At 40.0% G+C, this 17,313-nt stretch overlaps 2 protein-coding genes across 2 annotated transcripts; both read left to right on the top strand.

Moving 5' to 3' along the window:
- The first annotated feature begins 72 nt into the window (after nt 1-72).
- Nucleotides 73-4,422, top strand: asb13a.1 (ankyrin repeat and SOCS box containing 13a, tandem duplicate 1). The gene is made up of 6 exons (XM_034163494.1): nt 73-178; nt 1,324-1,511; nt 2,019-2,175; nt 2,264-2,398; nt 3,696-3,887; nt 4,018-4,422. Exons 1-6 carry the CDS (start codon nt 136-138, stop codon nt 4,161-4,163), a joined length of 861 nt encoding a protein of 286 aa, XP_034019385.1. The 5' UTR covers nt 73-135; the 3' UTR covers nt 4,164-4,422.
- A 582-nt stretch (nt 4,423-5,004) lies between these two features.
- asb13a.2 (ankyrin repeat and SOCS box containing 13a, tandem duplicate 2) lies at nt 5,005-11,831 on the top strand. The gene is made up of 6 exons (XM_034163493.1): nt 5,005-5,316; nt 5,995-6,182; nt 6,328-6,484; nt 6,609-6,743; nt 7,918-8,109; nt 10,947-11,831. Exons 1-6 carry the CDS (start codon nt 5,136-5,138, stop codon nt 11,111-11,113), a joined length of 1,020 nt encoding a protein of 339 aa, XP_034019384.1. The 5' UTR covers nt 5,005-5,135; the 3' UTR covers nt 11,114-11,831.
- Nucleotides 11,832-17,313: the final 5,482 nt, after the last annotated feature.

The following is a 17,313-nucleotide window of genomic DNA, read 5'->3' as shown; positions in this document are numbered from 1 at the left end:
GTAGTCGTACTGCTTCGTCCTCCATATCGCTTGGTGGCGGTATACTGCAAACGTTTGTAGTTTGCCAGCCGCCATGGCACCACAAAGAAGAAATTGCTGCAAGTCATCAACTCTTATTTTTACTATCTTCTCGGTATGGAGGTGACAGCTGCGCGCCGGTCCTTTCTTTGTGATATCGGTGAGCAATTTTCATAGCTGACATCAAGGTTTAAATACGTTCCTGTTTTTTTTTTTTTTTTGCTGGGATTATGGTGTTGGGAGGAGCGTTGATAGTAAACAGTACGTCACAACAGCTTTCTCCTTTGATTACGTCACTGTAGCTGATTGTAATAAAAACCACACTGCATTCTAGTTAAAGGGGTCATGTTATACCTCTTCTGTAAGATGGCAAAAAAACAAGTTTTCTTGTTACTATTATTATTATTAAGAAACACCCTCTTCTTTAAAGGTGTTATGAATTATTTTTCTGCCATTAGATGTCACACTTGCCCCAAATTTCACTATGTAAGCAAAGCTTCCTTCCTCGGCCACTCCTCTCCGACCCTCCCTTCCTCACCCCCTCTGTATTGAGTAGAATGACAGGTATTGAAGCTTTTCAACACATATAACAGTTCTCAAAGAGGGGGAAAAACAGACAGATGATTTATAGTCCAACCATGTTCTTGGTTGAACACAGTTTTAGCCTCTAAATGTGATTTCTGTATGCATTTATGGAAAGTTGTGGCTGTCTGCAGTCTCAGGTGGGGTGGGGGTGGTGAATACTGTCTCTATAAATGCAGGGAGGGGCAACATTGGGCAACCCAACATGCACAGCCAGACTGGGAACAGAAAAGTTCATGGCACAGAGGGAGTGTTGCATCATTCTATGTACAATATTCCATCAAGTCACTAGCTTCATGGAAAATAGTCGCTGGCTGCTATATTAAAGTTTAAAGTAACCTACAACCTTTAAAAACAGGAGTCCAGATATAAACTCTTGTGAAAGTTGTTTCAGGTTTATAGTTTGATTATAGCATGAGGTTTTCTGCATGCTAGTTTTTGCACAATGTCACCACTTTAAAAACTGTAGATTTTGGAAACTCCAACAGAAAAGGGGGGTGGGCGGGGAGCGATGCTGTTAAGTATTACGAGTTCTATCCCATTAGAACCTGGTCTGTGGAAAAGTACCGCCCCAAGATAGAGACAAAAAAAAAAAAAACATCTTTAACAGGTCAACATTTAAGCCCTGTTTCTTCTGGAGCAATCACAATACCTGTTTAGATCAGGTAGACTTTTGGTACGGTAGTTGTATTGGATTTGAAAAAGCACCTTACATGTCTGCAGGTTTCTGGGCAGACCGGACTTCCCTGCATGAAGCAGCGTCCCATGGCAGGGCCCTACACTTAAAACAACTGATAGAAACTGGAGCTTCGGTCAACATGGTGACGGTGGACAACATCACTGCCCTACATGAAGCTTGCATTCAGGCTCATCCAAACTGTGCCAGGCTACTGCTGGAGGCTGGAGCACAGGTGGGGGTTAACCGCAATAACGGCAGAGGATTCAAAGACATTAATGTCACTCAGGGGTGCCACCAGAGATTTTGGGCCCCATGAAAAGAAATCTTACTGGGTCACCCCCATATTATTCTGGCAGTATTATATGTCAGTCATCATGGGCCCCTAGAGTCTTTCTCCTTATTCTCCCCTTTTTGGCACCCCTGATGTCACTGCCGCAATTAGTAAATGTCTCTACAAGTTCAACACTTTTGACATTGAAAGCATGGATCTTAGTCTCAATCTAGAGACTCCAGTTCTTATCTCACCCTCTCAAGTGCTGCAATCAGGGTATCCATTAATTCTACAAAGATCACAGCATTGTCCACGAAGGCCTGGTCAATAAGCCTTTTCTAATCAACAAAGGTAGTAGTACTACAAAAAAAAAAAAAATTTTATAACACACAAAAAAGTCAGAAGGTTGGTTGTGGGTTGGAATCGACACCATTACAGCAGTTCAGGAAGTGTCTTCCTTCCTTGCAGGTGGATGTACGTACTATTCATGGCAGTACTCCTCTCTGTAACGCCTGTGCCTCTGGTAGTCTGGAGTGTGCCAAACTGCTTTTGGAATATGGCGCTGAAGTTAATCCTTCCCTGACAGCTCTCACAGCTTCGCCTTTACACGAAGCCTGCATCCAAGGTAAAAACACAGCGGAACTGGGACATGGTTCAGCTAATCCTACATTCCCAGAACTTTTCACTGTGAGTTATACCGTCCTTACGCTCAGGTAACATAGACGTGGTGAAGCTGATGATAGCCAGTGGTGCACAGCTGGAGGCGTATGATGTCCACTTTGGTCCACCGCTTCACATTGCGTGTGTTAAAGGACGTGTGGACTGTGTCAAGGAGCTGTTGCTTTCAGGTCAGCAACAAAACTGCAAGCACACACACAAAAAAAGAAGAAAAATCTACCCTCAGATTCACAACCCAAATAATCTCCAGTCACCACCAGCACCAGTGAACATTTCTTAGTATGATAGCACAGGATGATGGCTCAAGTCCAGCCACCTCCATCTTCATACTACCCATATTCTTGTTGAGTTTTTGCAACAAGGCTTGATTGTTGACTCAGCACTGGTTGATTTAACTAGTAAAGATGTTGTTGTGGTTTTGAGTCGATCTTCTTTATCGTACTTTGTCATGAATAAAACAAAAGCTTCTATCGATTTGCAGTGTCTCAACTAAATGTTTAAACCTGTTTCCGGAAAACTCCAACTTCTGTTGGACTAAAGTTACTGTGCTGCTCCAAATGAATTTATGTTGACATGCTTTTATTGTGAAATATTTGTGAAAATGATCTGTTAGCAGTAGCTTTACACATTTAACTTTACTACCTGCAGCAACAGAGATGGACAGAACTGTTAACAACAATAAACACCTGAGTCTCATTATTTAAAGTTGACTTTGCAGAAAGTTCAACCTAGCAGTACCCAGGATTGGGACAGCAGCCAGCTGAGCCTGTGCAGTAGTAGGACAACCTGCATTTGTGCATCTTTGTATACATACAGTATATCATCCATCCACCTTCTATATCCGCTTACACCACTTAACCCTCAAGCAACCAAGTGGGATCATTTATGATCCCAGGCATATATATTTGTGCACCATTTTTTAATTTTAATTGGAAAAACGTTTCCTACCATGAATTTGTCGATCTATTTGTCCTGTATTTGTTCATAGAATTTTGCAGGAATCAGCTGATCTGTGTGGCAAGTATAATCCAAACTTGTGTGGGGTCACTTATGACCCCTCCAGGAAGATCTATGAAATTTTTGGCATTATAACTTCATTGGGATTATAATTTGCAAAGCCTAATAATTGTATTTTGCTGTTTTGTAGGGAAGCATGGCCAACAGACCTAGAACAGACCTGAAGCCAAACCCAGTAGTCATAGTGTGTGATGCAGGGTACACCCTGGACAGGACAGCAGTCTATCGCAGCGCATATATCTATCTGAAATGTACTGGGGTGCATTTTTCCTTTAGATCTTCTTGGCTGAGTCTCTGTACCATGTACCATGCTGTTACGTTCCCATCTTATTATACGTACATGTCCGAAAAGAGCAAGCTGATGATTTATTACCGTATTTGTATGGTTAAAAACAACGTTTAATTCTGTGAATCTGCACAAAGTGTAAGACCGTCCTGATGTCCCTGCAGGTGCCAATGTGAATTCAGTGAAGTTCCATGAGACGGCTTTGCACCACGCAGCACAGCTTAACATGGTGAACATGACTGACCTGCTGGTGCAGTTTGGTGCCAATGTTTATGCAAGTGACAACCAGGGAAAAAGACCTGTCGACTACACAACAGCTGCTTCTCCGTCTCATACCTGCCTCAAGTTCTATGAAAGTAAGTTGCTGCACTGTAAATGGACTCTGTGCAGCTTTATGGTTACCGCTGCACTGCAACAAACCAACCAAATTGAAACTGATGTTAAAATGTGGTTGTGTTTGTAATGACCGACACCTTCTTCCTATAGGTCATCCCCTGAGCCTGCAGCAGCTTTGTAGGATCACCCTCAGGAAGATGCTGGGTACTAGAGCCTCAGAAGTCATAGGTCAACTTGACACATCCCATCACATCCGCAGCTACCTCCAGTATTCTGATCATCCCACTCCAGTGTAGATTGACCCATGACTCTTCAAGAGAGACTGGTGTTTACTTTGAAATATGCTTAAAAACAGGTTAATGTGTCCCAAAGTCATGTCCGTGCACTTCAGAAACTCTGCAGTTAAAAGCAAAATTTAGCCCTGAAGTGGCTCGTTTGAAATGTCTGCGTTGTAAGAAGGGTCTTATTTTTATTTGGTCATATGAAAACATCATGATCAAGCCTCAAAGCACATTTATCATTGATGATTACTGTATGTGAGAAATCCTTTCTTGCAGAATTTGGATCCCGTCTGTGGTTTTCTGTCAAAGTATCTATGACTCTTGTTGACCTTTCCCCTTGACCTATATGTTTTAGCTGCATGATGCAAAAATGTGCGTTTTGCAGCAAACTCAGGTACGCTTTTTTTTTTTTTAATTAATGGCAGCACATTTTTCACATCCATAAATATTTGGACAGCGACACGATTTCTCTAACATTGCTTCTGTACGCAACTACAATGTAATTGAATCAATATGTGGTTGTAGTTAATGGTAAATCAAGGGGTTTAACAAAAAATATTGCATTAACATTTAGGAGTTACAGCCAAATTGTATACATTATCCCTTGGTTTTCACAGCCCATAAGTAGTTGAACAAGCTAAAATATAAGGATTATGTGAATAGAGATCATCACTTTGAGTAAAATTGGCTGTAAAGGTGATGATTTGTATGAAACAGGATCTTACCAGTTACTACAGGCTCTGCAAATGGAGGCAATATGTATAAAAATTAGAGAGTTTTATTTGCATTTCTGAAGAATTGCACAGTTAAATTTTGAACTGACAAAATACAAAGTTCATTGGTTAAAAAAATCTGTTTCCAAATATAAACCTGAGGCTTTGGATAAAATTGTAATATTTAAAATTGTTCATAAAACTCGCGACTGACTGCCTTTGATCGTTTTCTCACGGCACTTTTGTGATTGCTGCTATGTGAAACGTGTTCCCGATGCAAAATAAACGTTTGTCGTTAAAAACTACAAATCCCAGGGTTCACGGTGGTGACTTCCCCCACGCTCGCGACCAACATTTTTGTTTGTGTAACATTTTGTGTTCTGCTGTGAGAACGACGACGACAACGAGGAGGATGGAAATAGAAAATGCTCAGCCGTATTTCTGGGGAGACATTGGTGAGTACAAAATGTGGCTCTTATTGCTCAATACTGACCCATATCGAGTTGTTGCGTAAGACGAGCTGGCAACGAGGTTATTTCGCTCATCTCTACTTGAACATATATAATCATATGTACTGATCTTATAACTGGTCAAACACACAGGTCATCTCACAAAGAGAATAGTGTAATGCACAGCAATCAGTGAAAATACTCCACTACTGCTTAAAACTGTGACTAATCTTTATGATGTCATACAGGGAGGCTTAGTGACAACAAAAGTCATAAATCATCAAAGGCATATGACAGACAAACGTATCTTCCATCTTGAAATATATTGAATTAATTGATTTTTGTTAAATATGTCGTGCTTATATGCTTATTGATTAAATTACATTTAAATTTGTCAGTTTTTGCCTAGTTTATTTTTTTTATGTTGATTGATGATGATAATAGTGGGATTTCACTTTGAAATGCAATAAATTCTTAGAATGTCTGTTGCCACCATCTGGCAACGTAGGAGAACTGCACCTGAAACATCACTTCTCATCTTCCGCAGCTGTTCCTGTGGTTGACACGATTCACACGTTTAACAATGTTTTAGGATTCTAGAGCTGTTTTTTTTATTATGTAACAACCCATTTCCTGTTCAGTATTGTGATGTTTTTGTGTTGTGTTTGTCGTGATCTGTTACAGGCTGCTGGTCGGAGAGAACAGAGGTGCACAAGGCTGCCTCACTGGGTCAGACTGCCCAACTGCAATGCCTCATCCAGAGCGGTGCTTCAGTGAACATCGTGGCTGTGGACTCCATCACTCCGCTGCACGAGGCCTGTATCCAAGGTCAGGTCCAGTGTGTCCAACTGCTCCTCGACGTTGGGGCCCAGGTGAGTAGGGCGGCCAGCTCTGAGCCAGCATCACTAGGTCAAGGTCACCACAGCACAGAACAGCTGTGGGCCTTGGAAGGCAACTCATTTCATTATTCCCTTTTATAGGCTTATAGCGTTTTTATGGCATTTTGTTATGTGTTAGGTGGATGCGAGGAACGTGGACGGGAGCACCCCGCTGTGTGAAGCCTGTTCAGTTGGCAGTTTGGATTGTGTGAGGCTGTTGCTGAAGCACGGTGCCAAAGCAAATCCTGCCCTCACCTCTCGCACAGCTTCACCCCTCCACGAGGCCTGCATGGGTGGTGAATACACTAACTGACTTCACATTCCATGTTGATTTTTAATGCTCAAAATAACTTTGTATGATGAGTAACATACAGTATGTTGCCTTTTTATCAGTCAGGAGTTTTCTGTTTTATATTTCAGGACACTTGGACTGTGTGAAGCTCCTGATTGCAGTGGGTGCCGGTCTGGAGGCGTATGACCTTTACTACGGGACCCCGCTGCATGTGGCTTGTGCTTCTAAACACACAGAATGTGTTAAAGTGCTGCTGAATGCAGGTGATCATTAGTGCAAATCAAATCACATATTTTTACCTCCACCAGCGAAGTTGGGCGGAGTATATGTTTTCACCCCTGTTTGTTTGTGAACAACCTGGAACTCACAATTTTTCATATATCGTTATGAAATTTTTACAGAGCATTCATATCCTGATAGGCAAACACTGATTAAAATTTCAAAGTCAGAGGTCAAAATCAGGAAAAATCCCTATCCTTTAACATTGGACGAATTTTCAAAAATTCATAATTCTGTCAAAAAAGATTGAATTTCTTTCATATTTGACAGCGTTATGTAAGATGGTATCCTTTATTGACTGACAAAGTTTGATCCAGATCTGATCCAGATTACATGTAAATTTAACATTGAAAACCCCATTTAGTGTATATTTTACATTATATCTTAAATAAACGTGCCCGAATCAGTCTCATATTTTAATGTGAGGTGCACATTATCACCTGATAAAGTTTGATCCAGATTGTGGATTTTGTGGACATTTGAATTTAATATTGAAGCATCCATTTGGTGTACATTTTGCATTATATCTCAATCAAAAGTATCTCAGTCACTCTCATTTTTCTGTTATGGATTCACCTTCACCACCAAAATTGGATGGAGGTTCCAATTTTATGCCTGTTTGTCTCCCAGTGCCAAAAAACAATGACAAATTGTGCGTAGCAGAGATAACCAATGTTCTGTGAATATTACCTGAAAAATAATTCAGAAAGCGAAAAAGTTGAGAGAGAAAAACACCACAATAAACTTCGATTCAAGTGCATGAACTAAATATATACTCCTGACATTTGATCACATCTGATTTAGCCTATGAGAAGACATTTCTAACAGGACTTTGACCTTGGAAAATTTTTTTCCAAGGTAAAAAATTTTTGGATTTGGAAACTTGTGTTGGCGGAGGTTTGCGTTCTACGAGCACGGTGCTCTAGTTAAAATTATGTTTTCCTGGGACCAAAGGTCAGTGTTCAGGGTCAAAATGAAACACTTGGGAATTAAATTTATTTTTTCACGCCTTAATACACTGAACAGACTGGACTGTTAACTGCTCTGCACACAGAGGACGGTTAGTGAGAGATAACTCTATTCTTCGGCTTCTTTACTTACTGAAAATTTTTCCAAACTGTGGAAACTGTCTGAATTTCAGTATGCTTTCTCTTTTAGGTGCTAAAGTGAACGCTACCAGGTTACTCGAGACTCCGCTGCATCATGCTGCTAAAAACATGCAAGAAGATATGATTGAGATGTTGGTGGAGTTTGGAGCCAACATATATGCCAGAGATCAGTGCAACAGGAAACCTGTGGACTACACCAACCCAGGCTCTCCCTCTGCAGCCTGCTTGCACTTTTATGAGAGTAAGTCAAGAGAGCGAGAGCTCATTTTGGCCATTAATTATATATTATTGCACCACTTGGCACATGTTGTTTGTGTAGTCACAGTTTAAAGACCATTATAGTCTATGAATATACCATGCCAGAGTTGTGATGAATCTTGGCCACATCTTGACAACTCGTAGGACTTCTCTAAGACAACATTGTGACCTTATTATGTTGTCGATGATGCTACATTGTGATTGAACCAAGTACCACCATGATTTAGCAGGACATCATCAAGACTCAAGTAAAAGTCTGTTGTGGTATCGTCCTGTTGAGGATTTGTAAAAGGTCCATGATGGTTTTACTAACTCACTCATCTTCAGCTGCTTATCCAGGATCGGGTCATGGGGGCAACAGCTCCAGCAGGGGATCCCAGACTTTCCTTTCTCTGCTTTAAAATGATTAAAGCAGTATCTTGTACCATCAAGAAGAGTATTCAAGACCATTCCCAGGATCCACCCTGATTTGATAGTTGTGGTGGTGTCATGGTCAAAAATTGTGTATGTGGGAACAGGGCTTTAATCCATCAAGACTCTACCATGGTACAGTCCTCTCCACGAATATCCAAGAATGCCCAGGATGGCTTTCAAGACGGTGGAATGACTGCAGAACAGCAACAAGAGGATTTAGAAAAGTTCCACAATAGTTCGCTGTCATTGAGACATCTTGTATCGCGACTTAAGCCCCATTCTCATACATGATTTTTGACCACAACACCAACACGACTGGCAAATCGAGTTGGGCCCTGGAGAAAGTCGTGATGGTGTCTTGAACACTGTAGATATGCTGTCATGACTTTGAAACAGTTTAAAACTGTGGTGGAACTTTTGGAAATTCACTTTCTGTCATCATGCATTCTTGTTGCCATGTTGAAGGCAATCTTGGATAGTCGTGTGAAGTCATACAGCAAGATTATACAGGAGTGTACCATGACAGAGCCTAGAACCTAGATGATGGTGGGTTCCTAGATGGTGTACTAGAGCCTTGGTAGTGTTGCAGTATGTCATTGGTGTCCTTGGGTCTTGGGGAAGACTTATGAGTTGGCAGAACTGGGTCAAGTTTTCCACAGCAGCTTTAATGTGTTGTATTCTGGAGCAGCGTTAGTCAAAACTATGCGGGAATCAGGCCTTACACCATATTGGTGCTAAGCAAGGAAATGCAGACATGTTGGTTGCACACTAGCGACAACACTTGCACCCGCTGTAAGATAGAACTGTAACAAAGTTTTAATATGACAAAGATGGTTTACAAAATTTGTTGTGTAAACCTGAAAAAACAGTGTTTATGTCAGACCAGCAGATGGCAGAGAAGGACTGCTTATTGCTTTTAGGAACTCTTAAGAGGAAACACTTTGATGAGCCGAATGTTGTTACGTGCAGTATGTTGTTGGTTTGCAGCTATAACTGGCATGCATATGAACTCATTCATTCACTTGGTGCATTTTGCATCGTGGGTTCCTCGGCTTTTCGAAAGCCTGGGACAAGGTATGATGGTCATTTGGTAGATCTCTTTCATTATTTTGATTTGTGTATCACAGAAATCCCTATGACTGCATTTTGTACCAGTGTAACAGATTTGTGGTCTTCCATTCTTGGCCGATGAAGACTCTGGTCTCTGCTTTTGCTTCATTCAGGCTCGGTTAGTCCAGTATGTTATCTGGTCTGACTTCAAAGTACTTCAAATGGTTCAAAATGCCACTCGTATCAGCCTGTGTTATCGTAACCTTCTGCTTCTACTTTTTCATCTTTTCCCACATCTGTGTGGGGTCGATGTTTATAAGTAAGGTTCTTCATACGGCACAGTCCTGCCGCTCTTTAGCCCCATTTCCCTTCACATCTTCCTTCACTCCATCCTTCCCTCTGCACTTCTCCTCCCCTTCAACATTCTTTCACTGACCTTCATCATTCATCTTCTCCTTCTACAGTTAGCTTCTTGATCTAAGTCTACATTTGACCCAGTACCTCTTGCTCATTTTTAAAAGTCTGGTGAGGCCGATGTGGTCTGCTAAAAAGTTAGTCCTTAGAATTTTCCCAGACTGATTAGATTTCTGTTCATGTTTGGGACTGACACTGTGTTGGGCTAGTTTCTCCCCCTAGATTGCTGTATTATTTCTGTAAAAACAATAAATACCTATATTATTCTGATTCCCAAAGTCCCAAATTCCCTACCAAAAAGGTCTGTCCGGATCACATTCTTCGCTGGCTGTGCTAGCCACAAGGAATTTCAGTACTTCACCTGATATAATTAGAAACCAACAACAACAATTCTGCTCACATTGTGTATTTAACTAACCAGCAATTACGACACTTTAGTGCAGCTGCGGCCTGTGTGAGGAGAATACAATCTTGAGTCAGACCCTATTCACAAATACTATCTCAGCAGGATGTTTTTCTTTATTGTTTATGCAAATTTTTAACCTAATCCCATTGTTAACCATATATCTGATCTTAACTTTAATTTTAGCATCTAATCTTAACCTCACGCTAGCCAAATCCTAACATTGATCTTCAATTAACAGTCTAATCCTATATTTAGTTTAACCTTGCTCCTAATATTAACCTAACTTTAATCTTAATTGAACTAATTTTACTCAATTCCCAACCATAACTTTACTCTTAATCCTAATACCAATTTTAACCATAATTTAACTAATACTATCCTTACCCTATCTTTAGCTTCTATGCCTAATTTTAACCTAATTAAAACACTTAATCTCAACCTAATCCTAATTTTTACTTTAGCCTGTCTTTAAATTGAACCTAATCTTAATTTAACCCTTATCCTAACCTAAATTATAATTTTTTTTTGTTGGGCAGGCACTCCCATGAGCCTGCAGCAGCTCAGCAGGTTGGCTGTACGGAATACCTTGGGCACCAAGGCTCTGAAGGTCATAGGACAACTAGGCATACCAAAGTTCATCATCAGCTACCTCAGCTACCAGAGAGCATCCCCTCAGGAGGCTGAAAGACTGGAAAATCACTGACCTGCAGCACAATTCTCAGAAATATCACAACAAAGGTGCACTTACAACTTACACTCTGGATAACAGTCAAGACACTTTGTAGTGACAAATCTGTTCTTCTCACCTGCTTCTCTTTGCGGCTGCACCAAAGTGGGGACCGAGACACTGAGGTGCTGTTTATTTATTATGTTTGGCTCCATGGAATTGTTTGTTTACATTCACTTGCACCATGGTAGTGTAGATGTAGCCAAGAGAAAGTCAAGGGCTCTCTGTATCTGAGGACTTCCTTAGCCTGTCAGGACTTCATTTGGAGACCACCGAGACGGGTACTATAGAATCTACGCGCAATAAGTCAAATATATATCTTAGCAGTTGTTGGATACAGTTGGGTTCAGTGGGTTTAAGGCATATTATGGAGCTTGCATTCAAGCTATAGTTGCATCCACCACCTTGTGGAACTGCTTTGGGCTCCACCATTAAAGCAAACAGATACATGCTTGTGTGTGCATGCAGCAGACAAGCTAAATGTAAATGCAGCACTTGTGCCAAATTTCTACCATCCACCAACCAGTCAGTAGGTGGCATGGAAGTCTATATGATATTATATAGGCAAAACAAAGTTACTTTTTCGATTGATCTGGGCAGTCAAAGCTCACCAGATTTCAAACAGTTTGTTCATTACTTGCCCTTTTAATTTGTAGATGCACAAAATGATGGCAGTGTTTTTCAGTTATCATGTTAAAAACTTGACTCTATCTGTTTCTTCTTTTGCTTACTGCATTTTACAGTGTGCATGCCAAGGCTACTTGATGCCATCATGATGCTGTGCAACACTCAGTGATTCCATAATGTTTTTCTTTCCTTCATCTGGGAATGATTATGCCATTAATTGCAGTTATTAAGGTATATTTCACAAAGTCAGGATGCTCAGGTGTAGTAGAAAAATTGTTTTGTCTCATATATCGTGTGACGATTCAATAATTTTTGCTCTTAAGATCTTTTTTTCCAGTTTTGACGCAGGCCATGAAGAGTTCAGAGAGTTCACCCTGCAGGATTTTTCTGCCACTTAAATCTTTCTTATATTTAGTTCTGCCAAGGGTCAAAGGTCACCTGTCAGCTCACATACAACCTCTGTGTTTCCTGCGCTCCGATGCATGATGTCCAAATCTCTGCGTGCGCCCTCATTCAGAGCTGAAACATACCCAGGTTTCCACAGCGAGCTGTTTCACTTCACTCCATAAATATGTCACGCCACCGCAGTTTGTTTAATCAGAAATATCAGTCCTTTCAAAATAATCTTCAATCACTGCCGCGTATTTGGACGAGCGTTCATGTTGAAAATGCACTAAAATGTCAGCTAGTAAATAACCTGAAAGCACAGATCTCTGGCCTGTGCTGCTTTATCTAACGTGCACATTAAGGCTGACCCCGAGTCCGAAAATAACCACCATGAACCACGGCGGCTTTCAGAGCGCTTTTAGCCTGTGGAGGAGAGAATGTCCAGTTATCTCAGGAGAAAAAGGGAAAACTTATCCAAACTAGGAACGCTGCACTGTTTGGAATATTTCTCCTCAGATTTATCAGCACGGGAAGCAAGCTTTATTTATTTATTTATTTATTCTTATTTAAGAATTAAAGTACATGAATATGTTTTAATGATCTCACATGTCCTGATTATTTGTCTTTTTTACGGTGCTATGAAAATCGTGTCATCTCATTAAAAAAATCTTAAATATTTATCTTAATAAACTGTACTCCAAAATGTCGATTATGAGCACTTGAGGTATTGAATAAATTATTACTTTCAAATTTTATATTGTGGAGAAACCTGATTTTCATATGTTTTTATGTCCGTGTTGTTTCCTCACAGCATTTCTACTCGCTTTGCGTTGAGCAGCTGGTTTCCGCCACCAAGGAAGTTTTGTTTTCAGTGCTGTTTGTCTGTGAGCAGGATTATGCAAAAACTAACTGATTTTCATTAAATGAAAGGGGTAGAATCAGCCCCCCATCCCCCTGCCACCACCACCACCGCTTTGTTTAACATTGCGAGCGGGAGAATTATTCAGCATTTTCTCAACTTTCTGAGATTTGCACAACTGTATTTTTGAGGGAAAAAAATCCATGAAGAGTGCTTCATGGGTTTTTTTACTCCATGAAGAGTATTGTTCTTAATATCTAAGAAAAACAGGATTTGGTGCCGAGTCAGATTTTGACAGACATTTTTGGGGAGATTTTTCTTGGAAGGACTTGGTTACATTTCTGAAGCAGATCCAGATTGATTTCTAATCTGTCCTTGTGACATCTCTTGTGTACATGCAGACTTCTCGATTCAAAGTGTATGTTAATGGTAAAGATCAAATTATTTAAGCATTGTTGATAAAATATATTAAGAGTTGGACATCACATTGAGGTTAATAATGATGTAATTGTTAAAAGTGTAACATCATAAACTGTAATGTTCTCAACATTGTACTAAAAAGTGATGGCTGTTCATAAAACTATAAGTGGCTCTAGATTGGGGCTTTTTGGTACCCCATTATAAAACTACCAGAAAATTTACAATTAAAAATTTTTGTGTTTCATCTTGAGTCTCTTAAAGATTCTGACTTGTCCAGAGATGTTTGTGCACTGCACTGGGACCAGCCGAGTGAATTTATAACACAAGATGGATTTAATTATTTTCATTTTGCCATTTGGCTTGCTAGTATGATTAAAAATGGGTAGAACCAGACCCTTATTGGGAAGTTTTTTTTTAACATCCTAAATTCTCTCCACTTTTTAAATTGCTTTTTAAAATACAGTTTCAGGACAAATTGTGCAGCTTTCAAGGCTGCAATGAGGCTGTTCCTCTTAATGTCCACTAGGCTACGTCCTAGGCAAAGGAATTGTTTTCCATCCAGACAGCAGCAGAGAGTTTTCTGGTGCGCTTAGGTCCAGATGGAACGAAACAAGCTGCTGTGTCTGTGGCCGGTCTGCAGCACGGAGCCAATTAATCGTGCGTCTTTAGATTTACACGCGTCTGTCACGAAACACGGCTCCGTGCATCTGCTTGTGAGAGTGTAAACAGACAGTATTCATAATCGTGGAATCGGACCAAAGAAAGCGGAAAGCATGTAGGTTGTGGATTTGAGGGACTGGAGAGGCTTTTGTTGGGCATAAACATGGATCTGGATGCTGTGATGGTCCAATGCGGATCTGAAAATCAGCAGCAGATGTGACTTCATTATAAGAGCAAACATAAAGCTCATATAGCTGATTAGCCTGGCATAAAGTGTTTGATCCGTTTTCATTATAGCGACTTTATGAACAAAAGCAAAGTCCAACAGCCAGAAATCAGTTTAAACTAGAGGAGCACTCAGCACACGTGCCTCCACCAAGATAATAACACAGTTAAAACAGCTTTGCTTCCTGACTGGAAATAGTTGTGTGTTCCTATTTCACGTGAGTACTTGCCGTGGCCTCCACCTCTGCAGTGACAAATAGAGAGGTTTGGCATAGTTGCTACTATGGGAGTATAGTAATGGGATTTTGTCATTTTCAAACTTTTTTTTAGTAAAACATGTTCTATACCAGTTTTATACTGGGTAGGGACATGTATTTCACGGCTGCATGATACAGTAGAACAGACGAAGACCTTTGAAAAAATAAAAAGACACATAGGGCCCAAACACAGATCAGCTTCCAGGGTCTGCATCAAAGGTGAGTTATCAGAACCAAAGATCAGGATCAAAGGTCAGTCTCAAATATAAGTGATTGGGATCAAATGTCACACAAAGAGCAGGAGCAAAGTTCAGCATCAAAGATAAGTGAACAGGATCAAAGATGCAGATCAAATGTCACATGCAGATCAAGCTCAAAGGTCAGCCTAAGATATAGTTGTTCAGGATCAAAGATCGGGATCCAATTTTAGGGTCAGTGATGGCTAATCAGAATCAAAGGTCACAAAGATTAGGATCAAAAGTCACACACAGATCAGGATCAAAGGTTGGTCTCAGATACAACTGTTTAGAGTCAAAGGTCAAGCAAAGATCAGGATCAAATTTCAGGGTCAATCATGGCTAATCAGAATCAAAGGTCACACAAAGATCAGGATCAAAGGGCAGCCCCAGATACAAGTGTGCAGGATCAAAGGTCACAAAAAAGATAAGTATACAATAATGTCAAAATTAAAAGGCATGCACATCTCAAGCTCAAAGGTGAGTGATCAGGATCTAAGTTTAGGCAAAAAAAGAGCAAAAAAACGAATGGTTGGGATGTACGTTCAGCAATAAGGATCACAGTTCAGGATCCATGATAAAGGAAGAGTGATCAGAGTCATTACAGAGTCATAGACCATCGGTACCAAACAAGCTCAACGGAAAGCAGTTAAGTTAAAAAAAAAAAAAAAAAAAGACTTACAGATCAGAATGTAAGCGATCAGGATCAAAGATGATGGTTCGGTGAGAATTGATAATTATCTATAGATCTACTTTTGTTGAGATGCAGGATCCGGATTTGGCAGACAGTGATTTGTTTTAGCACAGTGGTGGTCCACTAGAGCAGACTAGAGACTGGAATTTGGTTTGGGGCTTAAGTTAAAGATGACTGTGGACCCTTGGAGGGATGCACTCTACCAAGCCCTCTTCTAATTTGAATTTTTTTTCTTTTCCGTGGATTGTAATACCAAATATTAAATTACGCGAAGTGTCTACGAATCAACAAAATCCATCTGAGAAAACAGTTGGCAGAAAGCAAAAATAGAAAGCAAAAATTATTTACTTAATTGTTTAAGCACTTTTGTGAGAGTGAGCTTTGTTTTCAGTATCTGATTTAAGGGTTTTTCAGTGAGGGTTTCACAGGATCACAGATTCCCAGACGTACACTTTGTCTGCTCTGGTCTCGACTGACAGAAATGTCTGGATGACAGCGCCTGGGGTTAAACACACACACAGAGCGCGACACTTCCACAGCAGCCAGATGACCCAACCATCTGCTCGTATTTTCAGAAGGGATTCCCTGTCCCACTGTTGCCTAATTTCAAACACAAGCACAGTTTGGTGTCACACATTCCTTTGCAGCTCAAGCTGACTTTTTCCAGCAACCTTCAGCAGAGCCAAGACTGTCTGTACTGTCAAATAACCCTCTTTTATTTTTGTTTTACACAAGTATGTTAGGGAGCTCCAGCACTTCAAAAAAGTTTATAATGGATTTTTTTTTTTTTGTCATGTCTACGTTGTGAGCTCAATCTGAAAATGACAACATTCGAAAAACTAATAAATAGTATCAAACCACACACCCGATAAGATCAGATCTGCTTCTTATCCGGGTCATGTTGTGCAAGAATTATCTGGCTTTAATCGTTTAATATGTTGATAGTTTCAAGTTAAACATCCTCAAAGTTTCACATTTCTATATGTGCAGGCTACAAGCAAAATGTATGCATTCAGGAGCTGGTTTTAGAATTCTGTGATGTATAACAGACGCCTTCAAATTTAAGATTTTTTTTTTTCCCCTCACCAAAATTAAAATTTGAAATGTCAAATCAACCGTGAAGGATTTCCTATGAAGTTACAAACCTAACTGTGAAACAAAATAAACAAACAAGCAAATGCTAACAACAACAACAACAAAAAATCCACTTGACTTTTTTTTGTGTGTGCTGAGGTATGTGACAACATAAAAGCATTTGCTGATGATCACTCATTATTAATTCTAATAAAATGATTGTGAATACCAGACTTAAAAATGCCCCCTGATATTGTTCTAAGTTGCAAATACCTAAAACAAATTTTGTATTTTTAAAGGCCTTGCATATTATATTTGTTTATACTAGCAGCAGTTGACTTGATGGCCACTAGGTCGAGGCTTTTGAAATGAAAGAAAGTAACAAGCTTGTTTCAAGCTACATGCAACCTCAACCACACCTGCTTCAAATTTCCATCATACAAGTGATGATAAGATTATTCCCTACAATAATCTCAGGCAGGTTTAACAGGTGATGTGTTAAGCATGTAGCAGACAGGTTTCAGCTATGTTACGTACGTCAAACAAAGCTGCTATTTAGGTTGATCTGGTGTGTCAAAGTTAGCAAAGTCTAACTAGTTCATCCTCGTTATATGCCCTTTGTATTTGGCGAGGTAGAAAATGTTAACATTTATTGTTTTTGAGTTCTTGTGTGGACAGACGAGAAGGGACAAACTAATTTATCAGTATCTGTGTATCGATTCCTCACTGTATTTTAC

The sequence above is a fragment of the Thalassophryne amazonica genome, chromosome 22 (assembly GCF_902500255.1).
Source record: "Thalassophryne amazonica chromosome 22, fThaAma1.1, whole genome shotgun sequence".
NCBI lineage: Eukaryota > Metazoa > Chordata > Actinopteri > Batrachoidiformes > Batrachoididae > Thalassophryne > Thalassophryne amazonica.
Note: the sequence above shows the minus strand (reverse complement) of the source record. Positions and strands in the feature narration are given on the sequence as shown.